Genomic DNA, 18,344 nt, shown 5'->3' with positions numbered 1-18,344 from the left:
TCATTGTCCTTTGAGGGTTTAAGTGTTCTAACACGATAATTTTTAACATTCAAAGTAACTGGGAACATCCATGGTAGGTGTTTGTCACCTTAGCTTGGAGAGTCAGCATTCCAAAACAACAAAGCAGCACCCACCCGTAGCACGCGCTCCAGCAGGTATATTTCACTGGTCACCCCCAAAGCCAATTCCTCCTTTGGTCACCTTTCCTTCCAGTTCTGATGCCAATGACTGGAACATATTGCAAAAATCACTGAAGCTGGAGACTCATATCTCCCTCACTAACTTTAAGCACCAGCTGTCAGAGCAGCCCACAGATCACAGAACATAGCTCAGCTGTAAATACCTCATCCCCATACTGTTATATATTTTTTGCTCCCCAGTAGCTCTACTTGCACATTCATCTTCTGCACATCACTCCAGTGTTTAATTGCTAAATTGTAATTATTTTGCCACTATGGCCAATTTATTGCCTTACCTCATTTGCACACTGTATATACACTTTGTGTTGACTGTGTTTGATTATTCCATGTGTAACCCTGTTTGTGTCGCACTGCTTTGCTTTCTTGGCCAGGTCGCAGTTGTAAATGAGAACTTGTCAACTAGCCTACCTGGTTAAAAAGGTGAAATACATACTTTTTTTAAAAGACAGATGTGAGCATTAGGCCTTGCAGTGTGAACAAGGCTCTAGTGCACTGATCTAAAAGGCAAAACCGATCCATTGGTAAGCTGTTCTATAGTCCGAGATGCTTTGGGAATATGGGCCTAGAACCCTAAGGCCGTTGGCTGCGTTTAGACAGGCAGCCCAATTCTGCTCATTTTTTCACTAATTGGCCTCTTGACCAATCCGATTTGAAAAATCTGTTGCGATTGGTCTAAACCAATTAGTGGAGAAAGAGCAGAATTGTGCTGCCTGTCTAAAAGCAGCCATATAATTTGTGTGAATTGGCACCTGATAATTTCTCATCTCTGGCTTTTGGAAATCAGAACAGGTGCTGTGGCAATCCCGTAGCGCCTGCCCAACTAGATGCTTAAGCGTTGCAACCAGTGGTTGTGTGCCACGTCATCAAGTGCTGTATGTGGTTAGCTGATTTGTTATATACATAACCAGGCATTTTAAGATCTGGCAGGCATCTGCAATGTAGTCAGGGAGGAACTTTCCATTGATTTTGAGGCTAGGCCTACACCACACTAAACCCAAACACTTGGGTTTTAGCACTAAATTATCCTTCTGGACAATAGTCGAAGTCTCTCAAAAGAGGGGCGGATTATGGAAAAGGACCAGTTAGAAATGCCAGTGCCGATTTCTGGTTCCAGTCCGCCAGTGGAGGTTGAGGGAAGACTGGAAACCATGGGTTTGATACCATTCCACTGCAATTACAAGCCCGGTCTTCCCAATTAAGGGGCCACCAACCTCCTGTGCAGTCCACCCATTCCTCAGACCCTTCATAGCAAGCCCAATGTCTCAGAATGCCCTGTAGCTTACATGCTCAATCAGGAACCTTGGGACAGAGTCACATTAATCCAGGATGTGATGTCTGGCAAACACCAATAGACCAAAGACCAAGCTAGGAAATGTCAGTTGGCAGCAACAGGCCCTCACTTTTTTAACAAATGAAGGCAATATTGCAGATTACTCTAGCATGTAGTGCATAATGGTGAAGACAGAAAGTCAGTCGAAGTAGCATTAAATCATTTATTTTTCAGAGAGATTAACAGGCATCGTCTCAGTGTTGTGGTAGTCCCGTCCCTGGTTGACGTCGCCAGGAGCAGATGTGGTGCTTATGTCACTTTGTTGTAGGGTCATCCTCCTTGTGTGCTGGGACATCAGGACCGGCACCAACCTCAGTGAGTTGGAGTCTGCTGCTGCTTGGAGCAAGTCTTATGGGCCACCCACAACAACAGCGCCTTCCAATTCTAGAAATTGGATAGTGGACTGGGAACATATCCCTTCTTTATGAAACCACATCAAAAGCAGATATTTAAGTGATACTGGCAATTGCCATGTGCAGGTTGACATTTATTGAGACAGTTCTGCCTCCAGGACAATACCGAGCAATTTCCACTAGATGTGCCAGATGGAAAGTCAAAATTGGCTACATTGTAACAATGTATGCTTTTAATGTAATGTTAGGCATTAGGGTTGGCAGTGAGGTTAATGTTTAAAAATCATATTTTATTACTTTGTGGCTGTGCCAGCTAGTGAACATTCTGCGGAGCCATCCCAATAAGTGCTAACCTGCTTGCCATGTGCAGGTTATTTCCCTCTAAAATAGCAGTACCATCATCCCATACATACCCTTTCAATAGGTTCCAATCTCATACTGATCCTCCTCTTCACCCAGACCCTCTTTCTCTGTGGTAACCTCAAGGTCTCCAATGGGCTCAGGTGCAGGAATCAACTCAGGGTCTGGAGTGGCCTCCAGCTCTGAGAACAGACGATTTAGCACAGAGCCTACATGCAATTATCATACATTCAAAACAGTAACGTACTGTCATTACCTCGTTGGGCGATTAGTTCTTTCTGCCTGATGAAGCCATCATATGTTGCAGAGCTAACGAGACCGTGCTTGTTGTTGGGTCCGACCCTTGGGCCCAAGGGACTAACCTCATTTTGGGATTGGGCGAAATAAGGTCCTGGAATTAAATGTAACAGATTAACACAGCCAGTGTTGGCAGAATTGCTAGCCTATAGGGATAGGAAAAGACAGGTGTCTGAAGTGGCACCCGATGACCTATAGAGTGCACTACTTTTGACCAGTGCATCATGGTCTGGGCAATAGTCTAGACATCCTGGTTGCCTCCCACACATTTTAAAAACTGGCTTTACACTTCTGTATGTACTGAATGCGAGTTTGGCATAGATGCCTAAGTCACTACCTTAACCGCTTGAATACATACAAAATAGTAGCTAGCAAGATGGAGATCAGTTATTTTTAATGAGTGCATTATGCAAGTGGCTAGTTTGCCTCAACTACCTTCACTAAAACCACTGCAAAGGTATTCCCTGCAAAATTTGGTTTCAAATCATGACGTTCTGCCTCGTGATTTGTTGGGAGAAGTTGCCAAACGAGTCAGTCATTGAAACCAGACCCTAGTCACTGCTGTTGCCTAGGGTTGGGTTCTCAAGACTACCTGTTCAAAGGTAGTCCACTACATAAGGAATAAGATTATGCCATGTCAGAGTCAAATTACCTCTCTTGAAGTCCATGCCACGCCAAAGACTGCCAGGTGATACGGGCTTCCTGTCCCCTGTTGAGGCAGGGAAGCCAGGTATATCGATACCTCCACTCGTCCGTGGAGATAGAGGTGTACTCTTCTGTTTACTTGGGAGGACAATCATGGGGCCCAAAGTAGTATCCTGGTCCCATACTAAAAGGACAACACATTAAACACATACATTTGCAGTCAAGACACTCAATTAGTCTTCCCTCAATTTCCATATTGGAGAAGGTCCCGCCCCTGCAATGTGTTTTGAGAAGGTGGTGATGGAATAGAGGGATTAAGATGTCAAATACACCTTTCTTGGCCTTCATCCCAATACTCCAATTGTCGCCAGAGGCTGGGGGTTTGTTGCGGTAGACACGAGGTTCAAGTTGGCTACCACCTAGTCTTGGACTGAGGGGACGTTGTGCTGGAGCTTGATCAACCCCCTTCTGTCTACTCAGGCTTGGACAAGGCCCACATAGCAAATCATTCTCATCAGCAGACCTCCATCTGAAATGTATGAAAGATCTACTCATGGACCAAGAGCACACTTTTTTAAAACGCTATGGTTATTCCAGTGAATAGGTCACAGCCCAGTAGCTAAGGAAATGTGACTTATCCCACCTGCCATCAATGAAGGAGCATGCCTTGTTGCTCGGCTCTGCATGGTCCATGACAGGGACTGCCATAAGGTGGCAGGTGATGTACAGCTGTGAAAAACAGGATAAGCAAAACAAAGATGCAGAATCACAGTAGCCTACATAATGTCTGTAAATTATGTTACTGTAGAATAATTTAACTACAGTACCCATAATGGCCTCTACAACATTGTTTTTATTAAATACCGCCCTCACCTCTGCCCTGTCCTCCTGGTAGAACCTAAAGGCATCAATGTGGAACCCGAGCTTGTTGTCCTGGGTTCTACGCATGAAACCAGAGCGGGAACCAGGCAGCTGGGAATCCGTCAAGCATCTGGAGGGAGATAATATTAAAATACATATTGGGGCATCTTCCTTAGTAACCAATTAAGACGTCTCAAAGAAACCATAAAAATGGTGGAAGCCCTCAAATGGCATCTTCTATCGTTCTCTACGGGCCAGCCGGATAATAGTCTAAGTCATCCCCCCCCTGCTTACCCATCACTCTCAATGAAGACATATCTGGGGACAGAGTTGCTGTCAGGGTCCAGTGTGGCCACGCAGCTGCTAACAAAGACCCTGAGCCTGGTGTGGTGAGCATCCCTGACAGACGCCTCAATGTTGATGGGATCACCCAGGAAGTAGACTCCAGAACCCCGCTCATAGAGCCAGTCACCTGGAAAGGAAATGGCAGTAAAGAAAGACCGTACTGCAAGCGATGCGTTTCAAAGTTACGAACACGAGTCGCTATTAAAACTACCACGGCCAGAACATATTGTCAAGAGGCGCTCAACTAGTGAGCATCTAATAATGGATTAAAATGAGGGCCATGTTTAGGAGGCAAACTGTATAACGTTGCAGATAGAAGTGTCCCCAATAACAGTTGTCTGATGTGATTCTGTATTTTGCATGTCAGAGGGGCATTTGTGCTACATAGTACATTTATATCTGCCTGCGGCTATGGAACCCTGACCTGTTCACCGGACGTGCTACCTGTCCCAGACCGGCTGTTTTCAACTCGAGACAGCAGGAGCGGTAGAGATACTCTCAATGATCGGCTATGAAAAGCCAACTGACATTTACTCCTGAGGTGCTGACCTGTTGCACCATCGACAACAACTGTGATTATTATTTGACCATGCATGAACATTTGAACATCTCCACCCGGCACAGCCAGAAGAGGACTAGCCACCCCTCAGAGCCTTTCTAGGGAGTTTCCTAGCCACCGTGCTTCTACACCTACATTGCTTGCTGATGTAAGAAGGGCTTATGTATTTATATAGCCCTTACATTTGATATCTGAACATTCAATTCACGGGTTTTACCAAGCTTCTGGGAGAGCACCATTGTATCCTTTTGATTTATTATCTGAATGGTCAACAAAATTGTACCCTGCGAAATGCAGCCCAGGATTTATATACCCACTTGTCATAAACTTCAATGAGAACTGCAGGGTGTCTTCAGCAGACACTGTGGCGGTGAAAGGGATCCAGGTCGGCTGGAGAGAAGAGCTGTCCAAACTGTACTTCCTGAAACAGAAAGTACAGACCGGTAAATACACCAATAGGTCAGCGCAGGATTCCTATGACCGTCATACAACAGTATAGCCTAAACTCACCTTTCATAATGACACTCAATTGGGATTACAGCACCAGCCATTCGAATAACGCCATCTGGTGTGGTTCTGGGTGTATATCTGAGGAGGTTTGCGTAGATCAATGAGTCTTCGTTCAGCTGTGGAGTCACAAAGCAGCATTTAAGAGAAGGTTGTTTCAAGAAGTCAACTACTGAATTTAAAAAAATATATATTACCATGTACTTGGTTCCACAGTCCGAAAGTGCTGCAAATATTCTGTACTCATCTCCGGCTGCTGAAGCTGTAGCCCTACACGGCTCTTGGTCTTGGTACTGTTCAACTCCAAGTCGCAGGTCATCCACGTCGATTAGATTACCGAGTTTAAACAGATCAGCCTTCACGACTATCTCCATGTAGTCTGAATGGCACGTCACAGCGACAGTTTCTACTCGAACTGGCCTTGAAACTGTTTGTTGGAGTGGAGGCTGTTTAAAGCGTGGACGATTGTCAAATTGCGGTGTTCGCCTTGGAAGTTGTTGCCATGTGTCAGCGCTATAAGTATATGACAAAGCAGGAGAGATTAAGAAGTTTTCCACAAGTAAAAACCAAACCAGTTGCTTGAACAATAACCTGAGCGTGTTTGCCATCATGAGTCCCATGCCACCAACTAATGTGACTCTGTAGGTTAGAGGACAGCGTGCCTCTGCTATGCTACAATTGATAAAACTGAGGTAGCTTTTAACAACCAACCAGGCTGCACACCTGGGCTGGATTACGCCCTAATTTGGCCTTGCATCTGATTAGTCAAGATCTTTAATTGGCATGCATGTTCAAATCAAATCACATTTTATTTGTCACATACACATGGTTAGCAGATGTTAATGCGAGTGTAGCGAAATGCTTGTGCTTCTGGTTCCGACAGTGCAGTAATATCTAACAAGTAATCTAACAGTTCCCCAACAACCTCAACTAATACACACAAATCTAAAAGGGGTGAATGAGAAAATGTACATATAAATATAAGGATGAACAACGGCCAAGCGGCATAGGCAAGGTGCAATAGATGGTATAAAATACAGTACATAAATATGATATGAGTATTGTAAGATATGTAAACATCATTAAGTGGCATCGTTTAAAGTGACTAGTGATCCATTTGTTAAAGTGGCCAGTGATTGGGTCTCCATGTAGGCAGCAGCCTCTCTGAGTTAGTGACTGCTGTTTAGCAGTCTGATGGCCTTGAGATAGAAGCTGTTCTTCAGTCTCTCTGTCTCAGCTTCGATGCACCTGTACTGACCTCACCTTCTGGATGGTAGCGGTGTAAACAGGCAGTGGCTCGGGTGGCTGTTGTCTTTGATGATCTTTTTTTTGCCTACCTGTGACATCGGGTGATATAGATGTCATGGTGGGCAGGTAGTTTGCCCCCGGTGATGCGTTGTGCAGACCGCACCACCCTCTGGAGAGCCTTGCGGTTGAGGGCAAGCAGTTGCCGTACCAGGCTGTGATACATCCTGACAGGATACTCTCGAATGTGGATCTGTAAAAGTTAGTCAGGGTTTTGGGTGACAAGCCACTTTTCTTCAGCCTCCTGAGGTTGAAGAGGCGCTGTTGCGCCTTCTTCACCACACTGTCTGTGTGGGTGGACCATTTCAGTTTGTCATTGATGTGTATGCCGAGGAACTTTCCACTTTCTCAACTGGTGTCCCTTCAATGTAGGTGTTGGGGTGGGGGGGCTCCTTCAGCTGGTTCCTGAAGTCCACAATCATCTTGACGTTGACGTTGAGTGAGAAGTGAGAAGTTGTTTTCCTGACACCACATTCTGTGCCCTCACCTCCTCCCTGTAGGCTGTCTCGTCGTTGTTGGTAATCAAGCCCACTACTGTTGTGTCGTCTGCAAACTTGATGGTTGAGTTGGAGGCGTGCTATGGCCACACAGTCGTGGGTGAACAGGGAGTACACATGGGGGCTGTGCACGCACCCGTGTGGGGCCCCAGTGTTCAGGGTCAGCGAGGTAGGGGTGTTGTTTCTTACGTTCACCACCTGGGGGAGGCCCGTCAGGAAAGTCCAGTACTCAATTGCACAGGGCGGGGTTGAGGCCCAGGGCCCCCAGCTTGACGATGAGCTTGGAGGGTACTATGGTGTTGAATGCTGAGCTGTAGTCAATGAACAGCATTCTTAAATACGTATCCCTCTTGTCCAGATGGGATAGGGCAGTGTGCAGTGTGATGGCGATTGCATCGTCTGTGGACCTGTTTGGGCGGTATGCAAACTGAAGTGGGTCTATGGTTGCCTGAAGGTGGAAATGATATGATCCTTGACTAGTCTCTTAAGTTAAAGCACTTCAGGATGACAGAAGTGAGTGCTACGGGGCGGTAGTCATTTAGTTCAGTTATCTTTGCCTTCCTGGGTACAGGAACCATGGAGGCCATCTTGAAGCATGTGGGGACAGCAGACTGGGATAGGGAATGATTGAAAGTGTCTGTAAACACACCAGCCAGCTGGTTTGCGCATGCATAAACTTATCCTCTGCAGCAAAGGTAACTCTGGGTCTTCCTTTCCTGTGACGGTACTCATGAGAGCCAGTTTCATCATAGCGCTTTATGGTTTTTGCGACCTGCACTTGAAGAAATGTTCAAAGTTCTTGAAATCTTCTAGATTGACTGACCTTCATGTCTTAAAGTAGTGATGGACTGTCCTTTCTCTTTGCTTATTTGAGCTGTTCTTGCCATAATATGGACTTGGTCTTTCACCAATTTGGGCTATCTTCTGTATACCACCCCTACCATGTCAAAACACAACTGATTGGCTCAAAGGCATTAAGAAGGAAAGAAATTCCACGAACAATGTTTCAACAAGGCAGCAGGTAGCCTAGTGGTTAGAGCGTTGGACTTGTAACCGAAAGGTTGCAAGATCGAATCCCCGAGCTGATAAGGTAAAAATCTGTCGTTCTGCCCCTGAACAAGGCAGTCAACCCAGTGTTCCTAGGCCGTCGTTGAAAGTAATATTTTGTTCTTAACTGACTTGCCTAGTTGAAAAAGGCACAGCTGTTAATTCAAATGCATTCCAGATGACTACCTCATGAAGTTAAGTGAGAGAATGCCAAGAGTGTGCAACGCTGTCATCAAGGCAAAGGGTGGCTACTTTGAATAAATATAAATTGGATTTGTTCAACACCTTTTTGGTTACTACATGATTCCATGTGTTATTTCATAGTTTGATGTCTTCACTATTATTGTACAATGTAGAAAATAGTAAAAAATTAAGAAAAACCCTTGAATCAAATCAAATCAAATTTTATTTGTCACATACACATGGTTAGCAGAGTAGGTGTGTCTGAACTTTTGGCTTGTACTGTATATGTGTATAAACCTTTTTGGGTCGGGGGTCCCCTAGTGTCCGGGGACCCTAAGCGACCGCTTTTGTCTGGTGCTGGACCTGACCTTCCAAGGTGGTTTGAAATCAGATACAAATTTGATTCCTGGCCATGCGACTTGTGTCTAACGGTCAAATTTGATCTATTATCCCTCGTGGTTTTTAGACTGCTATTTTACATATCTTGTTGCTTGCTAGTTAGTCGGTTGACAAGAACATGTATTGCTTAGACAAATTATTGAATGTGCTAGAAAGCTACCTAGCTAGCTTGTTGACTGCTGTGGCGAGCCAGACAATTGTTTCATTGTCCTTTGAGGGTTTAAGTGTTCTAACACAATCATTTTTTACATTCAAAGTAACTGGGAACATCCATGGTAGGCTTTGTCACCTTAGCTTGGAGAGTCAGCATTCCAAAACAACAAAGCAGCACCCACCCGTAGCACGCGCTCCAGCAGGTATATTTCACTGGTCACCCCCAAAGCCAATTCCTCCTTTGGTCACCTTTCCTTCCAGTTCTGATGCCAATGACTGGAACATATTGCAAAAATCACTGAAGCTGGAGACTCATATCTCCCTCACTAACTTTAAGCACCAGCTGTCAGAGCAGCCCACAGATCACAGAACATAGCTCAGCTGTAAATACCTCATCCCCATACTGTTATATATTTTTTGCTCCCCAGTAGCTCTACTTGCACATTCATCTTCTGCACATCACTCCAGTGTTTAATTGCTAAATTGTAATTATTTTGCCACTATGGCCAATTTATTGCCTTACCTCATTTGCACACTGTATATACACTTTGTGTTGACTGTGTTTGATTATTCCATGTGTAACCCTGTTTGTGTCGCACTGCTTTGCTTTCTTGGCCAGGTCGCAGTTGTAAATGAGAACTTGTCAACTAGCCTACCTGGTTAAAAAGGTGAAATACATACTTTTTTTAAAAGACAGATGTGAGCATTAGGCCTTGCAGTGTGAACAAGGCTCTAGTGCACTGATCTAAAAGGCAAAACCGATCCATTGGTAAGCTGTTCTATAGTCCGAGATGCTTTGGGAATATGGGCCTAGAACCCTAAGGCCGTTGGCTGCGTTTAGACAGGCAGCCCAATTCTGCTCATTTTTTCACTAATTGGCCTCTTGACCAATCCGATTTGAAAAATCTGTTGCGATTGGTCTAAACCAATTAGTGGAGAAAGAGCAGAATTGTGCTGCCTGTCTAAAAGCAGCCATATAATTTGTGTGAATTGGCACCTGATAATTTCTCATCTCTGGCTTTTGGAAATCAGAACAGGTGCTGTGGCAATCCCGTAGCGCCTGCCCAACTAGATGCTTAAGCGTTGCAACCAGTGGTTGTGTGCCACGTCATCAAGTGCTGTATGTGGTTAGCTGATTTGTTATATACATAACCAGGCATTTTAAGATCTGGCAGGCATCTGCAATGTAGTCAGGGAGGAACTTTCCATTGATTTTGAGGCTAGGCCTACACCACACTAAACCCAAACACTTGGGTTTTAGCACTAAATTATCCTTCTGGACAATAGTCGAAGTCTCTCAAAAGAGGGGCGGATTATGGAAAAGGACCAGTTAGAAATGCCAGTGCCGATTTCTGGTTCCAGTCCGCCAGTGGAGGTTGAGGGAAGACTGGAAACCATGGGTTTGATACCATTCCACTGCAATTACAAGCCCGGTCTTCCCAATTAAGGGGCCACCAACCTCCTGTGCAGTCCACCCATTCCTCAGACCCTTCATAGCAAGCCCAATGTCTCAGAATGCCCTGTAGCTTACATGCTCAATCAGGAACCTTGGGACAGAGTCACATTAATCCAGGATGTGATGTCTGGCAAACACCAATAGACCAAAGACCAAGCTAGGAAATGTCAGTTGGCAGCAACAGGCCCTCACTTTTTTAACAAATGAAGGCAATATTGCAGATTACTCTAGCATGTAGTGCATAATGGTGAAGACAGAAAGTCAGTCGAAGTAGCATTAAATCATTTATTTTTCAGAGAGATTAACAGGCATCGTCTCAGTGTTGTGGTAGTCCCGTCCCTGGTTGACGTCGCCAGGAGCAGATGTGGTGCTTATGTCACTTTGTTGTAGGGTCATCCTCCTTGTGTGCTGGGACATCAGGACCGGCACCAACCTCAGTGAGTTGGAGTCTGCTGCTGCTTGGAGCAAGTCTTATGGGCCACCCACAACAACAGCGCCTTCCAATTCTAGAAATTGGATAGTGGACTGGGAACATATCCCTTCTTTATGAAACCACATCAAAAGCAGATATTTAAGTGATACTGGCAATTGCCATGTGCAGGTTGACATTTATTGAGACAGTTCTGCCTCCAGGACAATACCGAGCAATTTCCACTAGATGTGCCAGATGGAAAGTCAAAATTGGCTACATTGTAACAATGTATGCTTTTAATGTAATGTTAGGCATTAGGGTTGGCAGTGAGGTTAATGTTTAAAAATCATATTTTATTACTTTGTGGCTGTGCCAGCTAGTGAACATTCTGCGGAGCCATCCCAATAAGTGCTAACCTGCTTGCCATGTGCAGGTTATTTCCCTCTAAAATAGCAGTACCATCATCCCATACATACCCTTTCAATAGGTTCCAATCTCATACTGATCCTCCTCTTCACCCAGACCCTCTTTCTCTGTGGTAACCTCAAGGTCTCCAATGGGCTCAGGTGCAGGAATCAACTCAGGGTCTGGAGTGGCCTCCAGCTCTGAGAACAGACGATTTAGCACAGAGCCTACATGCAATTATCATACATTCAAAACAGTAACGTACTGTCATTACCTCGTTGGGCGATTAGTTCTTTCTGCCTGATGAAGCCATCATATGTTGCAGAGCTAACGAGACCGTGCTTGTTGTTGGGTCCGACCCTTGGGCCCAAGGGACTAACCTCATTTTGGGATTGGGCGAAATAAGGTCCTGGAATTAAATGTAACAGATTAACACAGCCAGTGTTGGCAGAATTGCTAGCCTATAGGGATAGGAAAAGACAGGTGTCTGAAGTGGCACCCGATGACCTATAGAGTGCACTACTTTTGACCAGTGCATCATGGTCTGGGCAATAGTCTAGACATCCTGGTTGCCTCCCACACATTTTAAAAACTGGCTTTACACTTCTGTATGTACTGAATGCGAGTTTGGCATAGATGCCTAAGTCACTACCTTAACCGCTTGAATATACAAAATAGTAGCTAGCAAGATGGAGATCAGTTATTTTTAATGAGTGCATTATGCAAGTGGCTAGTTTGCCTCAACTACCTTCACTAAAACCACTGCAAAGGTATTCCCTGCAAAATTTGGTTTCAAATCATGACGTTCTGCCTCGTGATTTGTTGGGAGAAGTTGCCAAACGAGTCAGTCATTGAAACCAGACCCTAGTCACTGCTGTTGCCTAGGGTTGGGTTCTCAAGACTACCTGTTCAAAGGTAGTCCACTACATAAGGAATAAGATTATGCCATGTCAGAGTCAAATTACCTCTCTTGAAGTCCATGCCACGCCAAAGACTGCCAGGTGATACGGGCTTCCTGTCCCCTGTTGAGGCAGGGAAGCCAGGTATATCGATACCTCCACTCGTCCGTGGAGATAGAGGTGTACTCTTCTGTTTACTTGGGAGGACAATCATGGGGCCCAAAGTAGTATCCTGGTCCCATACTAAAAGGACAACACATTAAACACATACATTTGCAGTCAAGACACTCAATTAGTCTTCCCTCAATTTCCATATTGGAGAAGGTCCCGCCCCTGCAATGTGTTTTGAGAAGGTGGTGATGGAATAGAGGGATTAAGATGTCAAATACACCTTTCTTGGCCTTCATCCCAATACTCCAATTGTCGCCAGAGGCTGGGGGTTTGTTGCGGTAGACACGAGGTTCAAGTTGGCTACCACCTAGTCTTGGACTGAGGGGACGTTGTGCTGGAGCTTGATCAACCCCCTTCTGTCTACTCAGGCTTGGACAAGGCCCACATAGCAAATCATTCTCATCAGCAGACCTCCATCTGAAATGTATGAAAGATCTACTCATGGACCAAGAGCACACTTTTTTAAAACGCTATGGTTATTCCAGTGAATAGGTCACAGCCCAGTAGCTAAGGAAATGTGACTTATCCCACCTGCCATCAATGAAGGAGCATGCCTTGTTGCTCGGCTCTGCATGGTCCATGACAGGGACTGCCATAAGGTGGCAGGTGATGTACAGCTGTGAAAAACAGGATAAGCAAAACAAAGATGCAGAATCACAGTAGCCTACATAATGTCTGTAAATTATGTTACTGTAGAATAATTTAACTACAGTACCCATAATGGCCTCTACAACATTGTTTTTATTAAATACCGCCCTCACCTCTGCCCTGTCCTCCTGGTAGAACCTAAAGGCATCAATGTGGAACCCGAGCTTGTTGTCCTGGGTTCTACGCATGAAACCAGAGCGGGAACCAGGCAGCTGGGAATCCGTCAAGCATCTGGAGGGAGATAATATTAAAATACATATTGGGGCATCTTCCTTAGTAACCAATTAAGACGTCTCAAAGAAACCATAAAAATGGTGGAAGCCCTCAAATGGCATCTTCTATCGTTCTCTACGGGCCAGCCGGATAATAGTCTAAGTCATCCCCCCCCTGCTTACCCATCACTCTCAATGAAGACATATCTGGGGACAGAGTTGCTGTCAGGGTCCAGTGTGGCCACGCAGCTGCTAACAAAGACCCTGAGCCTGGTGTGGTGAGCATCCCTGACAGACGCCTCAATGTTGATGGGATCACCCAGGAAGTAGACTCCAGAACCCCGCTCATAGAGCCAGTCACCTGGAAAGGAAATGGCAGTAAAGAAAGACCGTACTGCAAGCGATGCGTTTCAAAGTTACGAACACGAGTCGCTATTAAAACTACCACGGCCAGAACATATTGTCAAGAGGCGCTCAACTAGTGAGCATCTAATAATGGATTAAAATGAGGGCCATGTTTAGGAGGCAAACTGTATAACGTTGCAGATAGAAGTGTCCCCAATAACAGTTGTCTGATGTGATTCTGTATTTTGCATGTCAGAGGGGCATTTGTGCTACATAGTACATTTATATCTGCCTGCGGCTATGGAACCCTGACCTGTTCACCGGACGTGCTACCTGTCCCAGACCGGCTGTTTTCAACTCGAGACAGCAGGAGCGGTAGAGATACTCTCAATGATCGGCTATGAAAAGCCAACTGACATTTACTCCTGAGGTGCTGACCTGTTGCACCATCGACAACAACTGTGATTATTATTTGACCATGCATGAACATTTGAACATCTCCACCCGGCACAGCCAGAAGAGGACTAGCCACCCCTCAGAGCCTTTCTAGGGAGTTTCCTAGCCACCGTGCTTCTACACCTACATTGCTTGCTGATGTAAGAAGGGCTTATGTATTTATATAGCCCTTACATTTGATATCTGAACATTCAATTCACGGGTTTTACCAAGCTTCTGGGAGAGCACCATTGTATCCTTTTGATTTATTATCTGAATGGTCAACAAAATTGTACCCTGCGAAATGCAGCCCAGGATTTATATACCCACTTGTCATAAACTTCAATGAGAACTGCAGGGTGTCTTCAGCAGACACTGTGGCGGTGAAAGGGATCCAGGTCGGCTGGAGAGAAGAGCTGTCCAAACTGTACTTCCTGAAACAGAAAGTACAGACCGGTAAATACACCAATAGGTCAGCGCAGGATTCCTATGACCGTCATACAACAGTATAGCCTAAACTCACCTTTCATAATGACACTCAATTGGGATTACAGCACCAGCCATTCGAATAACGCCATCTGGTGTGGTTCTGGGTGTATATCTGAGGAGGTTTGCGTAGATCAATGAGTCTTCGTTCAGCTGTGGAGTCACAAAGCAGCATTTAAGAGAAGGTTGTTTCAAGAAGTCAACTACTGAATTTAAAAAAATATATATTACCATGTACTTGGTTCCACAGTCCGAAAGTGCTGCAAATATTCTGTACTCATCTCCGGCTGCTGAAGCTGTAGCCCTACACGGCTCTTGGTCTTGGTACTGTTCAACTCCAAGTCGCAGGTCATCCACGTCGATTAGATTACCGAGTTTAAACAGATCAGCCTTCACGACTATCTCCATGTAGTCTGAATGGCACGTCACAGCGACAGTTTCTACTCGAACTGGCCTTGAAACTGTTTGTTGGAGTGGAGGCTGTTTAAAGCGTGGACGATTGTCAAATTGCGGTGTTCGCCTTGGAAGTTGTTGCCATGTGTCAGCGCTATAAGTATATGACAAAGCAGGAGAGATTAAGAAGTTTTCCACAAGTAAAAACCAAACCAGTTGCTTGAACAATAACCTGAGCGTGTTTGCCATCATGAGTCCCATGCCACCAACTAATGTGACTCTGTAGGTTAGAGGACAGCGTGCCTCTGCTATGCTACAATTGATAAAAACTGAGGTAGCTTTTAACAACCAACCAGGCTGCACACCTGGGCTGGATTACGCCCTAATTTGGCCTTGCATCTGATTAGTCAAGATATTTAATTGGCATGCATGTTCAAATCAAATCACATTTTATTTGTCACATACACATGGTTAGCAGATGTTAATGCGAGTGTAGCGAAATGCTTGTGCTTCTGGTTCCGACAGTGCAGTAATATCTAACAAGTAATCTAACAGTTCCCCAACAACCTCAACTAATACACACAAATCTAAAAGGGGTGAATGAGAAAATGTACATATAAATATAAGGATGAACAACGGCCAAGCGGCATAGGCAAGGTGCAATAGATGGTATAAAATACAGTACATAAATATGATATGAGTATTGTAAGATATGTAAACATCATTAAGTGGCATCGTTTAAAGTGACTAGTGATCCATTTGTTAAAGTGGCCAGTGATTGGGTCTCCATGTAGGCAGCAGCCTCTCTGAGTTAGTGACTGCTGTTTAGCAGTCTGATGGCCTTGAGATAGAAGCTGTTCTTCAGTCTCTCTGTCTCAGCTTCGATGCACCTGTACTGACCTCACCTTCTGGATGGTAGCGGTGTAAACAGGCAGTGGCTCGGGTGGCTGTTGTCTTTGATGATCTTTTTTTTGCCTACCTGTGACATCGGGTGATATAGATGTCATGGTGGGCAGGTAGTTTGCCCCCGGTGATGCGTTGTGCAGACCGCACCACCCTCTGGAGAGCCTTGCGGTTGAGGGCAAGCAGTTGCCGTACCAGGCTGTGATACATCCTGACAGGATACTCTCGAATGTGGATCTGTAAAAGTTAGTCAGGGTTTTGGGTGACAAGCCACTTTTCTTCAGCCTCCTGAGGTTGAAGAGGCGCTGTTGCGCCTTCTTCACCACACTGTCTGTGTGGGTGGACCATTTCAGTTTGTCATTGATGTGTATGCCGAGGAACTTTCCACTTTCTCAACTGGTGTCCCTTCAATGTAGGTGTTGGGGTGGGGGGGCTCCTTCAGCTGGTTCCTGAAGTCCACAATCATCTTGACGTTGACGTTGAGTGAGAAGTGAGAAGTTGTTTTCCTGACACCACATTCTGTGCCCTCACCTCCTCCCTGTAGGCTGTCTCGTCGTTGTTGGTAATCAAGCCCACTACTGTTGTGTCGTCTGCAAACTTGATGGTTGAGTTGGAGGCGTGCTATGGCCACACAGTCGTGGGTGAACAGGGAGTACACATGGGGGCTGTGCACGCACCCGTGTGGGGCCCCAGTGTTCAGGGTCAGCGAGGTAGGGGTGTTGTTTCTTACGTTCACCACCTGGGGGAGGCCCGTCAGGAAAGTCCAGTACTCAATTGCACAGGGCGGGGTTGAGGCCCAGGGCCCCCAGCTTGACGATGAGCTTGGAGGGTACTATGGTGTTGAATGCTGAGCTGTAGTCAATGAACAGCATTCTTAAATACGTATCCCTCTTGTCCAGATGGGATAGGGCAGTGTGCAGTGTGATGGCGATTGCATCGTCTGTGGACCTGTTTGGGCGGTATGCAAACTGAAGTGGGTCTATGGTTGCCTGAAGGTGGAAATGATATGATCCTTGACTAGTCTCTTAAGTTAAAGCACTTCAGGATGACAGAAGTGAGTGCTACGGGGCGGTAGTCATTTAGTTCAGTTATCTTTGCCTTCCTGGGTACAGGAACCATGGAGGCCATCTTGAAGCATGTGGGGACAGCAGACTGGGATAGGGAATGATTGAAAGTGTCTGTAAACACACCAGCCAGCTGGTTTGCGCATGCATAAACTTATCCTCTGCAGCAAAGGTAACTCTGGGTCTTCCTTTCCTGTGACGGTACTCATGAGAGCCAGTTTCATCATAGCGCTTTATGGTTTTTGCGACCTGCACTTGAAGAAATGTTCAAAGTTCTTGAAATCTTCTAGATTGACTGACCTTCATGTCTTAAAGTAGTGATGGACTGTCCTTTCTCTTTGCTTATTTGAGCTGTTCTTGCCATAATATGGACTTGGTCTTTCACCAATTTGGGCTATCTTCTGTATACCACCCCTACCATGTCAAAACACAACTGATTGGCTCAAAGGCATTAAGAAGGAAAGAAATTCCACAAACAATGTTTCAACAAGGCAGCAAGTAGCCTAGTGGTTAGAGCGTTGGACTTGTAACCGAAAGGTTGCAAGATCGAATCCCCGAGCTGATAAGGTAAAAATCTGTCGTTCTGCCCCTGAACAAGGCAGTCAACCCAGTGTTCCTAGGCCGTCGTTGAAAGTAATATTTTGTTCTTAACTGACTTGCCTAGTTGAAAAAGGCACAGCTGTTAATTCAAATGCATTCCAGATGACTACCTCATGAAGTTAAGTGAGAGAATGCCAAGAGTGTGCAACGCTGTCATCAAGGCAAAGGGTGGCTACTTTGAATAAATATAAATTGGATTTGTTTAACACCTTTTTGGTTACTACATGATTCCATGTGTTATTTCATAGTTTGATGTCTTCACTATTATTGTACAATGTAGAAAATAGTAAAAAATTAAGAAAAACCCTTGAATCAAATCAAATCAAATTTTATTTGTCACATACACATGGTTAGCAGAGTAGGTGTGTCTGAACTTTTGGCTTGTACTGTATATGTGTATAAACCTTTTTGGGTCGGGGGTCCCCTAGTGTCCGGGGACCCTAAGCGACCGCTTTTGTCTGGTGCTGGACCTGACCTTCCAAGGTGGTTTGAAATCAGATACAAATTTGATTCCTGGCCATGCGACTTGTGTCTAACGGTCAAATTTGATCTATTATCCCTCGTGGTTTTTAGACTGCTATTTTACATATCTTGTTGCTTGCTAGTTAGTCGGTTGACAAGAACATGTATTGCTTAGACAAATTATTGAATGTGCTAGAAAGCTACCTAGCTAGCTTGTTGACTGCTGTGGCGAGCCAGACAATTGTTTCATTGTCCTTTGAGGGTTTAAGTGTTCTAACACAATCATTTTTTACATTCAAAGTAACTGGGAACATCCATGGTAGGCTTTGTCACCTTAGCTTGGAGAGTCAGCATTCCAAAACAACAAAGCAGCACCCACCCGTAGCACGCGCTCCAGCAGGTATATTTCACT

General features: G+C 45.1%; 2 protein-coding genes across 4 annotated transcripts; both read right to left on the bottom strand.

Moving 5' to 3' along the window:
- Positions 1-1,895: 1,895 nt before the first annotated feature.
- Positions 1,896-6,110, bottom strand: LOC139392075 (zona pellucida sperm-binding protein 3-like). Of its 2 annotated transcripts, XM_071139767.1 has the most exons (11): positions 5,655-6,110; positions 5,461-5,576; positions 5,268-5,371; positions 4,341-4,518; positions 4,059-4,176; positions 3,829-3,914; positions 3,518-3,714; positions 3,193-3,369; positions 2,500-2,634; positions 2,297-2,425; positions 1,896-1,933 (listed from the first exon to the last, which is right to left on the bottom strand). In XM_071139767.1, the coding sequence occupies exons 1-10, from the start codon at positions 6,075-6,077 to the stop codon at positions 2,301-2,303; spliced, it is 1,659 nt and encodes a 552-aa protein (XP_070995868.1). In that variant the 5' UTR covers positions 6,078-6,110; the 3' UTR covers positions 1,896-1,933; positions 2,297-2,300. The 2 variants fall into 2 exon arrangements, with proteins under 2 accessions (XP_070995868.1, XP_070995867.1); XM_071139766.1 differs by lacking the exon at positions 1,896-1,933 and having other exon boundaries at positions 2,090-2,425.
- Positions 6,111-10,984: 4,874 nt separating this feature from the next.
- Positions 10,985-15,197, bottom strand: LOC139392074 (zona pellucida sperm-binding protein 3-like). 2 transcript variants are annotated; one of them, XM_071139764.1, is made up of 11 exons: positions 14,742-15,197; positions 14,548-14,663; positions 14,355-14,458; positions 13,428-13,605; positions 13,146-13,263; positions 12,916-13,001; positions 12,605-12,801; positions 12,280-12,456; positions 11,589-11,723; positions 11,386-11,514; positions 10,985-11,022 (listed from the first exon to the last, which is right to left on the bottom strand). In XM_071139764.1, the coding sequence occupies exons 1-10, from the start codon at positions 15,162-15,164 to the stop codon at positions 11,390-11,392; spliced, it is 1,659 nt and encodes a 552-aa protein (XP_070995865.1). In that variant the 5' UTR covers positions 15,165-15,197; the 3' UTR covers positions 10,985-11,022; positions 11,386-11,389. The 2 variants fall into 2 exon arrangements, with proteins under 2 accessions (XP_070995865.1, XP_070995864.1); XM_071139763.1 differs by lacking the exon at positions 10,985-11,022 and having other exon boundaries at positions 11,179-11,514.
- Between the last annotated feature and the right edge of the window lie 3,147 nt (positions 15,198-18,344).

Source organism: Oncorhynchus clarkii, chromosome 32 (assembly GCF_045791955.1).
Source record: "Oncorhynchus clarkii lewisi isolate Uvic-CL-2024 chromosome 32, UVic_Ocla_1.0, whole genome shotgun sequence".
Classification (NCBI taxonomy): Eukaryota; Metazoa; Chordata; class Actinopteri; order Salmoniformes; family Salmonidae; genus Oncorhynchus; species Oncorhynchus clarkii.
The sequence above is the reverse complement of the archived record's forward strand: the minus strand, read 5'-3'. Positions and strand labels throughout refer to the sequence as shown.

Coding starts and splice junctions, on each gene's coding strand:
- LOC139392075 (XM_071139767.1), bottom strand. CDS start 6,077: ATGGGACTCATGATGGCAAACACGCTCAGGTTATTGTTCAAGCAACTG. Junction 3,370..3,517: donor TGGGATGAAGGCCAAGAAAG/GTGTATTTGACA, acceptor TTGTCCTTTTAG/TATGGGACCAGGATACTACT. Junction 2,635..3,192: donor TGGCATGGACTTCAAGAGAG/GTAATTTGACTC, acceptor ATTTAATTCCAG/GACCTTATTTCGCCCAATCC.
- LOC139392074 (XM_071139764.1), bottom strand. CDS start 15,164: ATGGGACTCATGATGGCAAACACGCTCAGGTTATTGTTCAAGCAACTG. Junction 14,664..14,741: donor ACTGTGGAACCAAGTACATG/GTAATATATATT, acceptor GTGACTCCACAG/CTGAACGAAGACTCATTGAT. Junction 11,515..11,588: donor AGAACTAATCGCCCAACGAG/GTAATGACAGTA, acceptor GTCTGTTCTCAG/AGCTGGAGGCCACTCCAGAC.